This window comes from Bos javanicus, chromosome 19 (genome assembly GCF_032452875.1).
Source record: "Bos javanicus breed banteng chromosome 19, ARS-OSU_banteng_1.0, whole genome shotgun sequence".
Taxonomy (NCBI): domain Eukaryota; kingdom Metazoa; phylum Chordata; class Mammalia; order Artiodactyla; family Bovidae; genus Bos; species Bos javanicus.
In genome coordinates this window covers 47,670,213-47,683,977 of record NC_083886.1, presented here as the reverse complement: position 1 = coordinate 47,683,977, position 13,765 = coordinate 47,670,213, and the positions used below count along the sequence as shown (strand labels likewise).

The following is a 13,765-nucleotide window of genomic DNA, read 5'->3' as shown; positions in this document are numbered from 1 at the left end:
ATACTGGTGCTTTCAAAGCTGTTTCTTTCCATCCAAATTTGCTAGTAAAGAGTCCCTTTTTAATGTTTTTTGGGGTTTTTTTTTTGAGACCTAAGGTGAAATTAGAAGTTGCTATCTATACCTTCTAAAACGGATAAGCAGATTACTCAATTGTTTAATTTCTGTTTCATGTTTTTGTTATTTTGTCTTAACAATTAATGATACATTTGCCTTATAGATATGGCTTCTAAGATGATAAACTAGTTTTATGGATAGCCTATGCATATGTGCCAAGTCACTTCAGTCATGTCTGACTCTGCGACCCTGTAGACTGTAGCCTGCCAGGCTCCTCTGTCCATGGGATTCTCCAGGCAAGAATACTGGAGTGGGTTGCCATGCCCTCCTCCAGGGGATCTTCCTCACCCAGGGATCAACCCTGTGTCTCTTACATCTCCTGCCTTACCCTCCTGACAGGCGGCTTCTTTATCACCAGGGCCACCTAATTTGCATAAAAGCATGGAGAGAAATATGTAGCCAATTCCTTGATAAAGATATTCCTTGTGTGATAAACATCAAGTTTTCTGTTTTTCATTAAAGTACTCTTAGCAGTAATGCATTTAGATATTTTTAAGGCTTAAGAGTCAAATTTGTCTACTCCCCACACACAACCCACTGACAGTGGTAACAAGTTTTAGGATATAATTAGGTGAGAATTTTGGTTGTAATTTTTAGTATAAGAAACCATTCAAGAAGGGATCTAGAGCAGTAGGAGAACAAGCAACGTTGGCTTTTTAAACTATAATAAGTGATTGCTTGTATTTTTAAAGGAATGAGAGTAAGGTGGAAAGGTGTGTCCTTTTGAGGGTTGTCTCAGGGTTTGAAGTATTATTGCTGCTGCTGCTGCTAAGTCGCTTCAGTCGTTTCCGACTCTGTGCGACCCCATAAACGGCAGCCCACCAGGCTCCCCCACCCCTGGGATTCTCCAGGCAAGAACACTGGAGTGGGGTGCCATTTCCTTCTCCAATGCATGAAAGTGAAAAGTGAAAGTGAAGTCGCTCAGTCGTGTCCGACTCTTCACGACCCCATGGACTGCAGCCCACCAGGCTCTTCCGTCCATGGGATTTTCCAGGCAAGAGTACTGGAGTGGGGTGCCATTGTTATTAGGCATAGAAAAAAGTTGAGAGAAACGATGAGCAACTGATTTTTGCTTTTTCTTTTTTTAAAGCTTAAACATGGGATACCCAGTTTGATATACCATGTAAGCCTAAATATAAGCACTTCCTCAAAATTATCTCTTATAAAAAAGTATTACTTTGAGTCTTCAAAAATCTCTCCTATTATGAGGCAGAAATTCTGTCATTTATTTAATTTTTAAAATAACTATTTGGGAAGGAATAATTGCTAGCCTAAGTGACTTGAATCAGTGCTAATTTGGATGTGTATAAAATCCACCTGATGAAATTGATTTTTCAAAAAATCAATTTTATATAGATTTATCAATTATTCCTGGGGGGTAAGACATCACGGAAGTGTTGAATGAAGTTGTAGAAAAAAAAAAAAGCCTTGGAAAAATCATCTTAATAAGCAGTATAGTAACTGGTTGCTTTTACACATAATATTGTTTTAGAGCTCATTAGATAGTGAAGGTGGAGAAGGCAGTGGCAACTCACTCCAGTACTCTTACCTGGAAATCCCATAGACAGAGAAGCCTAGAAGACTGTGGTCCATGGGGTTTCGAAGAGTCGGAACGACTGAGTGACTTCACTTTCACTTTTCACTTTCATGCGTTGGAGAAGGAAATGGTAGCCCACTCCAGTGTTCTTGCCTGGAGAATCCCAGGGATGGTGGAGCCTGGTGGGCTGCTGTCTATGGGGTTGCACAGAGTCGGACATGACTGAAGCGACTTAGCAGCAGCAGCAACAGATAGTGAAGGAATACTTTTGGCTTGGGATAAGAAGTACAGGGACAGCATCTAACACAGATTCAAAGTGTACCATTTTCAAATAACTTAGAATTGAAGATGGTTATTCAGGAAAATTGTGTTAGATGATTACCACTCTCCCAAAAAAAGGCTTTTTAATAAATTGTTTTATTCAATAGAGTAGAAAAAAAGAAATTCCTAAATATATTTTATGATTGTAAAAATGTGTGTATATATATACACACACACACATATATATAGCTAAATTGATAAATCAATACCATTTGACTATTTGGTCTTCATTCAAAAATGTATTCAGGTTAGCTGAAATACATTTGTTTATGAAATTTTCTTTTAGAAAACAGATTCTCATATTTAGGTACAAAACAGTATTTTGAAGACAGTGCTACATAGTACCTGAACTGAGAGGATGTGCTTTGGAGTGGGGAGATAGAGAAGGAAATCATTACAGATAGGTGATAATTCCTTTATGGACTCATGCCCTGATACAGCCTTTGTGTTTATATAGAGAGAAAGCATGAGACAGATAATCACAAATTAATAATTATAAATTGTGATAAGAATGGTACGCCAAGTAGGGTGTTAGGAGAGAGACCTAATAAGAGGGTCCTGACTTCAGTCAGGTTTGCAGTTGGACCATCAAAGTTCAGAAGCAGCCTCAATGAAATAATCAAATTGGAAAGAATGTTATGCACCTGCTATGTGTCAAGCACAGATAAAAGACATTCTAAAACCTTCTCTAAAAAGGATGTTAGGAAAGTTCCTTTTGAGCAAATAACATTGTAGCTGAGTTCAAAGTTTGAGACAAAAACAATTTGAAAAGAATGACAAGCAGAGAAAACAGTATGTGCAAAGTCCCTGAGACATAGTACAACTTGGCATTGGAAGACCCGAAAGGCCATTGTGGCTGGAGTAGCATAGTAATGTAAGGCCATTGTAAGGAGTTCATTTTTCATTCTAAGTGTAATGGGGAATCACTGATGAATTTTCAGCTGGAGGTTGACATACTCTGATATAGATGTTAAGATCTCTGGCTACTGTATGTGAAAGGTCAGGGAAGAAGAAGGCAAGAATAAATACAGTCTTAAGATGACGGTGCAGTTCAGTTGCTCAGTCGTGTCCAACTCTTTGCGACCCCATGAACTGCAGCACACCAGGCCTCCCTGTCCATCACCAACTCCCGGAGACCACCCAAACTCATGTCCACTGAGTAGGTGATGCCATCCAACCATCTCATCTTCTGTCGTCCCCTTCTGCCCTCAATCTTTCCCAGCATCAGGGTCTTTTCAAATGAGTCAGCTGTTCGCATCAGGTGGCCAAAGTATTGGAGTTTCAGCTTCAACATCAGACCCTCCAATGAAAACCCAGGGCTGATCTCCTTTAGGATGGACTGGTTGGATCTCCTTACAGTCCAAGGGACTCTCAAGAGTCTTCTCCAACACCACAGTTCAAAAGCATCAATTCTTCGGCTCTCTGCTTTCTTTATAGTCCAACTCTCACATCCATACATGACCACAGGAAAAACCATAGCCTTGACTAGACGGACCTTTGTCGGCAAAGTAATGTCTCTGCTTTTTAATGTGCTGTCTAGGTTGGTCATAACTTTCCTTCTAAGGAGTAAGCGTCTTTTAATTTCATGGCTGCAATCACCATCTGCAGTGATTTTGGAGCCCATAAAAATAAAGTCAGTCACTCTTTCCACTCTTTCCCCATCTATTTGCCATGAGGTGATGGGACCAGATGCCATGATCTTAGCTTTCTGAATGTTGAGCTTTACGCCAACTTTTTCACTCTCCTCTTTCAGTTTCATCAAGAGGCTCTTGAGTTCCTCTTCACTTTCTGCCATAAGGGTAGTGTCATCTGCGTATCTGAGGTTATTGATATTTCTCCCATCAATCTTGATTCCAGCTTGTGCTTCCTCCAGCCCAGAGTTTCTCATGATATACTCTGCATATAAGTTAAATAAGCAGGGTGACAATATACAGCTTTGATGTACTCCTTTTCCTATTTGGAACCAGTCTGTTGTTCCATGTCCAGTTCTAACTGTTGCTTCCTGACCTACATACAGGTTTTTCAAGAGGCAGGTCAGGTGGTCTGGTATTCCCATCTCTTTCAGAATTTTCCACAGTTTATTGTGATCCACACAGTCAAAGGCTTTGGCATAGTCAGTAAAGCAGAAATAGATGTTTTTCTGGAACTCTCTTGCTTTTTCGATGACCCAGCAGATGTTGGCAATTTGATCTCTGGTTCCTCTGCCTTTTTCAAAACCAGCTTGAACATCAGGAAGTTCACGGTTCACGTATTGCTGAAGCCTGGCTTGGAGAATTTTGAGCATTACTTTACTAGCGTGTGAGATGAGTGCAATTGTGCGGTAGTTTGAACATTCTTTGGCATATCCTTTCTTTGGGATTGGTAACCTATACTAAAGTGGTAGCAGTGGAATAGGAAAGAGGTAGATGAGTTCAAGAGATATTTGGAGGTAGAATCAATGCGTCATGGAAATTGATCATTTGTGAGGGAATGAAGGACAGCTGCCTAGGTTTCATTTTGGGGGTAATGTTTAATAAATGGAGAATTCTTTGCAGGGAAAACAAATGTGAAGGAGGACCATTAAGATACTTGTGAAACCAACCAGTAGAAAAGTAGATATATAACTTCTCATCTTTTGAGGGGTCCAGTCTTTTTGGGAAGATAAATATGCTTAACGGGAGGAACTGATACAAGTCAGTATGTACATGTTTGCACAGATAATAGTAAATTCAGTAAAGAGAGATCCTTGTGGACTGGAAAAATGGAAAAGGTTTCTGGAAGGAGTAGAACTTAGAGCTTTAGAAAGTCAAAAGGGTTTGAGTTGGTAGAGGAGAATATGCTTGGCACAGAATGGCATGAGCAAAAGCCCAAAGTTGAAAATGGTGCTCAGGAACAAGAAAACAATAAAAATTATAGCCTTGTCTAGAATGGGAATTGAGAACAGAAAAGATAAGGTTTTGCTAGTCAGGTAGAATCAGGTTACAAGGGGACTTAACATCCAGGCTGAGGAGTTTAGATTTAATTTGTTGGTAAAATAGCCATTATAAGTTTTTGAATAGAAAAATTATAATGAAAGCACTGCTTGGGAAAAAATTAATCTGGTGCTATTGGGAAGGTGGCACAAGGCAAGACTTAGGGAGAATACAGGCTAGTAAGTTACACAGAAGTGGACATCAGGGTTTATCAGTCTTGGCACTATTGATGTTTTCAGCAAGCTAATTTTTTGTTGTGGGGATATTGTCCTGTGTTTTGTAGTGTCCTTGCCGTCTACCTGCTATATGCCCACTCCATTTGTGACAAACAAAATGCCCCCTAGACATTACTACATGTCCTTTGTGGGACAAAATTGCCCAAACTGAGAACTATTGATGTAGACCTGAAGTAAATTAGCGTTCAAGAAATTACACTCTAATGTATAGTAGGAAAATTCCAAAGTGATTTTTTTTCTTCATACCTTCTTATGTTGTCCATTTTTTTTTAATGGTCTAAAAGAAGACACCTATTTTCTTTTTTGAAAAAAAACAAGAATGACACAATCTAGGTGGTCATATTTAAGTCTGAGTTAGTTGTACAATTTACAGAGGTTTGTTTATATTTAAAATAATATTTCATATTTAAGAAGAGCAACAAGGAGAAGGAACTTTGCCATTTAATTTCTGTGGTGTTGATTTAATTATCTTTAAAAGTCAGTGTGGCCTAGAACTGACTCGTTAGTTTAATCAGCAAAATTTCTCTTTTAACCTTATTTGGGGGCTCAGTGATGGTGCTCAGTTTGGCTTCATAACCTTTAGCAGCATTTCTTCCATCTGGCTTTAATTTGTAGAACACCTGAAGTGATGCACTGAGTGTTATTCTTTTAGGGGCAGGTTTACACCAGCAGTTGAGCAAGGGAAGGGATGAATGGGGGCGGGGGGGGGGGGGGGGCGGGCGGGCGGGGCCCAGCGGATAGTCGCTAATCTTAGCCCTGCCTGTCATCAGCTACCAATTTGTCATGCTTTAGAGAATAGTTCATTCCCCACTCCATTCCCCAAGAAGATACATACTGTCACTCACATGCTTGAGCAGAGTGTAATGGGAGCTATATGTGTCAAGTTTCACTTCCAGGATGTGTGCGAGTTTTTACTGGCTGCCTTCATGATCACTTTCTGACCCCCTTAAGAATTGGTGATAAAGGAATGATTTTATTCTGAGCAAAACTTGATTTTAAATCAGAAATGGATAGTACTCTTAAATATGATACTTCTACTTCTTTACTTTTGAAAAGAAAGAAACTCAAAAATTCTAGGGCTTTTTGGCCATAGTATTTAACGTGCCAGATTTTCCTGGTAAGCAGTAGCAATGACGATGACAGAGCTGGTGAATCAATCATTGGGTCTTTTGTGAATTGTGTGTTACAAAATCAACAATTGTGGCATATATGGGAGGCATTATATAATACAAACTATCAATTATACCTGTAGAATTTGTTAATCTTAAGAGCTGGAAAAGGAAAAGGTTTTTAGGTATGTAATGTGTGCCAGTCAATATACTAGAAGCACCATATCATTTCATTTAATCTACGCAAGTCCAAAAATAGAGTTCCACTTTTCAGATGAGAAAATTGAGGCTGAGAAAAGTTAAATAATTCCCCAAAGTCTCACTGCTGAAGTCCTGGAATACAAGTTTGAACACGGGTCTCCAACATCAAATTGTGGATCTGTTCTTTCTACTCTTGGTGTTCTTTCAGTAGGTTCTTAGGAAATCCCCATATTTTATAAAGGAGTACTTAGGTGGCAATTATTTGTGTTAGAAACAGAGTTCTATGTACCACAGAGTTTGTTTCAAGATTTCCAGAGATCCTTAACTATTGGATGTATAATAATATAGAGAAATTTAAGACTAACGTGTAAAATGCTAGCAATGGGAGGACAGCAAAAAGTCAAAGATCATTTGTTTATTCATTCATTGTACATTAGTTAAGCAGCTACTTAAAAAGTATATACTTTTGGGAGTATCCAGTGAGCAAAACCAGATGTAGTCCCTACCTTTCTAGAGTTTATATTATAGTGAGGAAGATGTTACTCATATAATCTCTTAAATATGTGTAAAATCACAACAGTGAGAAATACTGCAAAGGAAAGGTACTTGGTGTTATCAGAGTGTATAAGAATGCCTAAGCCCATCTGGGTATCCTATAAAAAACCTTCCCTGGAAAAGAAGGAAGTCCAAAGGATGACTAGAATTAGCATAGATTGAAGGAAAGGAGGGAGTATGCCAGGCAAAATGGACTGTGTCTAAAGGACCTGTGGCAGAAGGATAATGTGGCAGATTTGAGGAGCTGAAAGAAGGTCATCGTGCTAACAGGGACAGCATGAGAAAACATGATACAAGATGAACGAAGAGGTAGGTACAGACTGTAGCACACTGCCAGTTCTGTGGCTTGCCTTTTATTGCCAAGGACAGTCAGAAGCCACTGAAGGATTTTAAGTAAAGATCAGATCTGACTTGTGAAAAACTCATAGGAAGAGAAAATGAATCATAGGGTAGAAAAGAATTCAGAGGGGCTAAATAAGACACTGTTAAAGACACTTTTTCCACAGGGAAAAAGTGGTCTGACTTTAAAAGTAAATGTTTATTGAGTTTCTTCCTTTCACTATTATTACAGTTTCCTAATTTAAATGAGTATATTTGAAAGATACCTATAGGCATAGTTCCAGAACCCTAGGTCATCTGTGGTCTGGTAAAACACCAAAAGGCCAGATTAGTTCTTTAGGGGGTTTAGAATTTAACCAGGCATTGTGCTAAGCTTATCTCAGAGGTAAGTGTTTTTATCCTTATTTTACAGGCGATTAAAGCTAAAGCTCAGAGAATTGACTTAGTCGTCTAGATTAATGTCAGAGGAATCTTTTTTATCTGCCTTAGATTGAGGTGTGGGGATCATATTAAGCATTCAATAAATAATTGAGTCAAATTAAATTTAAATATGATTTTAACTGTTGTTTTTTGAATACCTTTTAACTACCTTTGGTGTGTTGTAGTATAGAGGAAAAGTAAATTAGATAGCAGTGATTCTGTAGTATGTTTAAAACCTATTCTTATTATGTTCACTCCTTGCTAATGCCACATATTTTTGTTCTAAGGCTCAGCTACCCAACTGTTTGATAAAAAAAAAGCATGATGATAGTGACCAGATACTTGCCTATAGAATAATACCTGACTTATTCATAATTTCTCATTGTCAGTAGAGACCTGAAAAAAATTCAAAATGTTAAGGCTTTGTGCAGCCCACCCAAAGAAGTTGATTTTCTCAAATTGGTTAAATATTAATTTTTTACTGCAATCAGGATCATATAGCAAGGTAAATGATCAATAAATGTTTACCAAATGAATGAATACTTTGTTTCAAAAAGTGGTAGGCATATTGAATAAGATAAGGAAAACGATCTAAGTAGTATGGAAACACGATCTCAGTTCAGTCGCATCAGACTCTTTGAGACCCCATCTACTGCAGCACACCAGGCCTCCCTGTCTATCACCAACTCCTGGAGTTTGTTCAAACTCATGTCCATTGAGTCGGTGATGCCATCCAACCATCTCATCCTCTGTCTTCCCCTTCTCCTCCTGCCTTCAATCTTTCCCAGCTTCAGGGTCTTTTCAAATGAGTCAGTTCTTCGCATCAGGTGGCCAAAGTGTTGGAGTTTCAGCTTCAGCATTAGTCCTCTTAATGAATATTCAGGACTGATTTCCTTTAGGATGGACTGGTTGGATCTCCTTGCAGTCCAAAGGACTCTCAAGAGTCTTCTCCAACACCACAGTTCAAAGGCACCAATTCTTCGGCGCTCAGCTTGAAAAACCATAGCTTTGACTAGATGGACCTTTGTTGGCAAAGTAATGTCTCTGCTTTTTAGTATACTCTCTAGGTTGGTCATAACTTTTCTTCCAAAGAGTAAGCATCTTTTAATTTCATGGCTGCAGTCACCATCTGCAGTGATTTTGGAGCCCCCCAAAATAAAGTCTGTCACTGTTTCCATTGTTTCCCCATCTATTTGCCATGAAGTGATGGGACCAGATGCCATGATCTTAGTTTTTTGAATGTTGAGTTTTAAGCCAACTTTTTCACTCTCCTCTTTCACTTTCATCAAGAGGCTCTTTAGTTCTTTGCTTTCTGCCATAAGGATGGTGTCATCTGCATATCTGAGGTTATTGATATTTCTCCTGGCAATCTTGATTCCAGCTTGTGCTTCATCCAGCCCAGCGTTTCTCATGATGTACTCTACATATAACGTGATCTAGGCTACTATTAACCGGAAAAATCTGGTTATCTTTCAGGTATTTATAGGTCACACCACTAAAATATTATTGCCCCCAAATCTGATGTATTCTAACTGCTAAGTTGGACTGACCTGTATCTGCTTACCAGATTCTTGATTCCTTTATAACGTTTTACTTACCTGTATCAAGGAAGAAACCACTAGATGTTACTTTGTATTATTTTATATTGCCAACAATGATTTAATCATGTTAGTAAATTTAATTATAGTAGGAATATTTTATATTTTACCTCCATATTGGGTTACTAAAAGTTTGTAGGTCAGTAAGTGGAAATTAGATTCAGAGTTTTAAAACACTTATTCAACAAGCATTTATTGAGCATTCACTATGTTTAAAGACAATTATCTAGGATAATTAGGGAAATAACCACTTAAGTAGGATAACCAGGGAATTATAGAGAAAAAGAGAATCTGACTTTTACCCACAGAAGTTGCAGCCTAGTTTATCAAACAATATATATGACTAAATCTAATAAACAGCTTGATATATTTTTTTGAAGTAGAGACAGAATTTTCTGGGACCTCATAGGATGGAGTCATTAATATTGCATGGGATAGATCAGTGAAAGGAAGATACCATGTAAGCTGAATTTTGAAGAAGACATATTTCACGAGGTAGAAGTTAAAGGACAGCCCAAACAGTACTTTGAAATGTGAAAGTACAGCTGATGTTTAGGCACTGATGGAGGCCTTTTCTGGTTCTAGACCATAGGCAGCTTTGGTGAGAGATGAGCAACAGCTGAAAAGGGATAACGAAGGCCCAAAGGAATTTGAATGGTTTACTAAGGAGTTTGTACTTTATTCTGTAGCTGTTTATTGTGTAAACTTTGTGGGACCATCCAGGAGGAATCATTAGGAAGTTTTGATCAGGGATGAAGACATGAAAATGATGATGGCAGCATCTGAAATTTATTGACTAGTTATTAGGTATATGTAAGGAACCAGTGTGTACTTTATTGGAGTCTTTATGTTTTAAATGAAGAAACTAAGACTTAAGAAACATTGTTACCTGCCCAAGACACAGAACTAGTAAGTCATGGAACATGAATTTGAGCTCCTGTCCAAACTCAGGATTTCTGGGATAGGATGGATTACATTACAGCCTACAGGCAGGAAGACCACTTAGGGAACTACAAGTTTAGAGAAAAGATTCAGTTACAGACTGGGACTAGAAAAAAGGGGGATAAGACCCTAGGTACTTTTCTTTAGGTACAGTTCAGTTCAGTTCAGTCGCTCAGTCGTGTCAGACTCTTTGCGACCCCATGAATCGCAGCACACCAGGCCTCCCTGTCCATCACGAACCCCCGGAGCTCACTCAGACTCACGTCCATCGAATCAGTGATGCCATCCAGCCATCTCATCCTCTGTCGTCCCCTTCTCCTCCTGCCCCAATCCCTCCCAGCAGCAGGGTCTTTTCCAATGAGTCAACTCTTCGCATGAGGTAGCCAAAGTACAGTTCTGTAAATGATGGTTAAATTCACTAACCAAACTAAAAGATTTAAAATCTTTTAAATCCATGATGAACCTAAATTGAATTACCAGTGCAATAGTTATTTCATATATACTTAGCCAACATATATGACCTTGTATGAGCTTCCAAGATGGCACCAGTGGTAAAGAATCTGCCTGCCAATGAAGAAGATGTAAGGGGTGCGGGTTCAATCCCTGGATCCGGAAGATCTTCTGGAGGAAGGCATGGCACTCCAGGAGTATTCTTTCCTGAAGAATCTCATGGACAGAGGAGCCTGGCAAGCTATGGTCCATAGAGTTGCACAGTGAGACATGACTGAAGCAACTTAGCATGCACACAGAGGCCTCCAGTTTAGAAAGCTTTATGAAGTTGATATTATTAAAGCTGGGTCTACAAGGATGTACAATTTATAAGAGTAGGTAGATGAAGGAGCCCACGCTCCTCAGGGAAGGAAAAGGAAATACAAAGACACAGAGGTCTAAAAGTTCATGGAGAATTAAGTGAGTAAATTCAAATGTTAGGAGCCATACTGTGAAGAGCCTCATCTAATAGGTTACGGAGTTTACACTGTGGATATTGAGGTTTTATTACTTAAATTAGATGTGTTGATTTGAGTATTATATGCAAGGCTCTGTGCTAAGAGTTACTGTGAAACTGTATATTTATGTTTTTTTTTTCCTCTATTTACAGGCTGCTATATGGCAAGCACTAAACCACTATGCTTACAGAGATGCAGTTTTCCTAGCAGAGCGACTGTATGCAGAAGGTTTGTAATCTCTTCCTTTCCAAGAACCATAAAAGAATAAAATACATGGAATTTCGTCACTTCTTAGGACTGTAACAAGATTCTGGGTATCACTTTTTTTTTTTTTCGGCTCTGCCTCAAGGCATGTGGGATCTTAGTTCCCCAACCAGGGATGGAACCGTGCCCCCTGCATTGAAAGCACAGAGTTTTAACCACTGGACCACCAGGAAAATCCCATGGGTATTACTCTTGTTTTATCTTTATGATTGACACTAGTTCATAAAAATTTTTTCCCAGTATCTGTGTAGCTTTTTATATGCTACTTTTAGTAACTATGTAGACTTGCTTTGGATTTTGCCCTATGGTTTACTTAATCATGTTCCAGTCTTTAGGTATTTTTTTCTTTTTTTTTTTAGAGTCTATATTCTGTGGTTTAGAGCATGGATTTTGAGCCTTCAGCCTTAGTACAAACCCTAACCCTTAAACATTCTGTAGTATACCTTGGGCAAGCTATTTAACGTTTGAGTTTTTCAGATTTCTCATCTGTAAAATAAAGGTAATTATTGTCTCTTGGAATTGAAAAATGAAATAATATATTTAAAGCACTTGGCATGGCCTTCTGGCACTGTAATAAATTCAACATCAGCTGGTATTAGTGGGGTTTTTTGTGTGTCACTGATTATTATAATCTTCATAAGATGCTTCCCAGGTGGTACTAGTAGTAAAGAACCTCCCTGCCTACGCAGGAGACATAAGAGATGTGGATCTGATCCCTGGGTCAGGAAGATCCCCTGGAGGAAGAAACGGCAGCCCACTCCAGTACTCTTGCCTGAAGAATCCCATGGACAGTGGAGCCTGGCAGGCTACAGTCCATGGGTCTCAAAGAGTCAGGCACGACTGAAGTGACTTAGCACATTAGCAAAAATGCTAAGATAATTATGTACAGCTTTGTCATTTTCCTTGTGTTATGTACTCTAGAATAGAATTTACAAGTCAAAGTAGGTGGTGGTTGTCATTTAGTCGATAAGTTGTGTCCGACTCTTTTTGCGACTCCATAGACTGTATAGCCTGTCGGGCTCCTCTGTCCATGGGATTTCCAGGCAAGAATACTGGAGTGGGTTACCATTTCCTTCTCCAGGGGATATTCCTGACCCAGGGATCGAACCCATGTCTCCTGCATTGGCAAGTGGATTCTTTACCCACTGAGGCAGAAGGAAAGCCCTATACAAGTCAAAATGCGTGAGCAGTTCTACATCAAATTACTTTTGCCTGGTTGATAACCCAGCAGAGAGACTTGTGATAATCACTGTGTCACCAATAGTATAAGACTTCCTTCATGGCCCTATCAGTATCAGACTTACTGTTATAATGTGTTTTTGCTTACTAGAAAATTGTGAAGTATTTTGTCTTCCTTTTTATAATTCTGAAGGATGCTGGGTATTTTCTCAAGTGTTAGTTTTACATTTATTCCTGTTTCTGTGAACTCTATCTTTGTTCATTGCATATTTGCCCCAGATTGTTTGCTTTTTAATCTTAATTCTGTTGATTTTTATAATCTAATCTTTTAAATTTTATTTAGTAGCTTTATCATTTAAACTTTCTCCTGTTGCTCCAGTAGCTGGAAGAATTGTCATTTTTCTATAACTCAAGAAATACATAGTTCTTGGTAATTTAAAAAGTTTTTTAAAATGTATCATAGTGTTATTACTTAATTTAGTCAGTGTTATTTATTAAATGCTTTTTTCCCTCCCACGTGGTATTTTATGTGGTTTTGTGTTAAATTTTTTTTTAAACATTGTACTCTGTTCCCAGAACCTCTCCTCTCTTTCATCAGTTGATTTTCTATTTTTAACTCAATATCATACTATTTTATTATTAACACTTTATTATATTGTCTTTTAACATCTAATAAGGCCTGTCTCCATCATTTTTTCCCCCGTTTCATTCTTTGGTAGGAATACCCTTTTTTTAATTCTTTCATTTTATGTGTGTATTTTATTAATGTTTTGAAATTTCACAAATATTTTGGTCAGTGCTCTCCTGAAACCATATAAGTCTATGAGTTAATTTAGGAAGTATTATTATCTTACTATACTATAACTGTCTTATCTAGAAACAGTGCTGCCTTCTTACTCCAGTGTTTAAATCAATTTTCCCACTTATTGAATAACCTCCCATTGGATTACTTACCAAAAGTTTTTTTATGATTGTAGGTAAGTTTTATTTTTGTGTGTCTGCAGGAACTAGTAATGGAACCTTTCTGCTCAGTTATATGATTTTACTCTAAA

General features: G+C 38.3%; 1 protein-coding gene across 10 annotated transcripts in view; it reads left to right on the top strand.

Annotated features, from left to right (window-relative positions):
* The window catches only part of CDC27 (cell division cycle 27), a 57,929-nt gene that overhangs the window by 1,458 nt on the left and 42,706 nt on the right, over positions 1-13,765 (top strand). For 8 of the 10 annotated variants that reach the window (XM_061392238.1, XM_061392236.1, XM_061392235.1 and 5 more), the window contains exon 2: positions 11,423-11,498. In XM_061392238.1, coding sequence (XP_061248222.1) covers positions 11,423-11,498 — 76 coding nt within the window. Of the gene's footprint in view, positions 1-11,422; positions 11,499-13,765 lie in introns of those variants that run through there. The other 2 variants (XM_061392243.1, XM_061392244.1) reach the window with 1 other exon arrangement.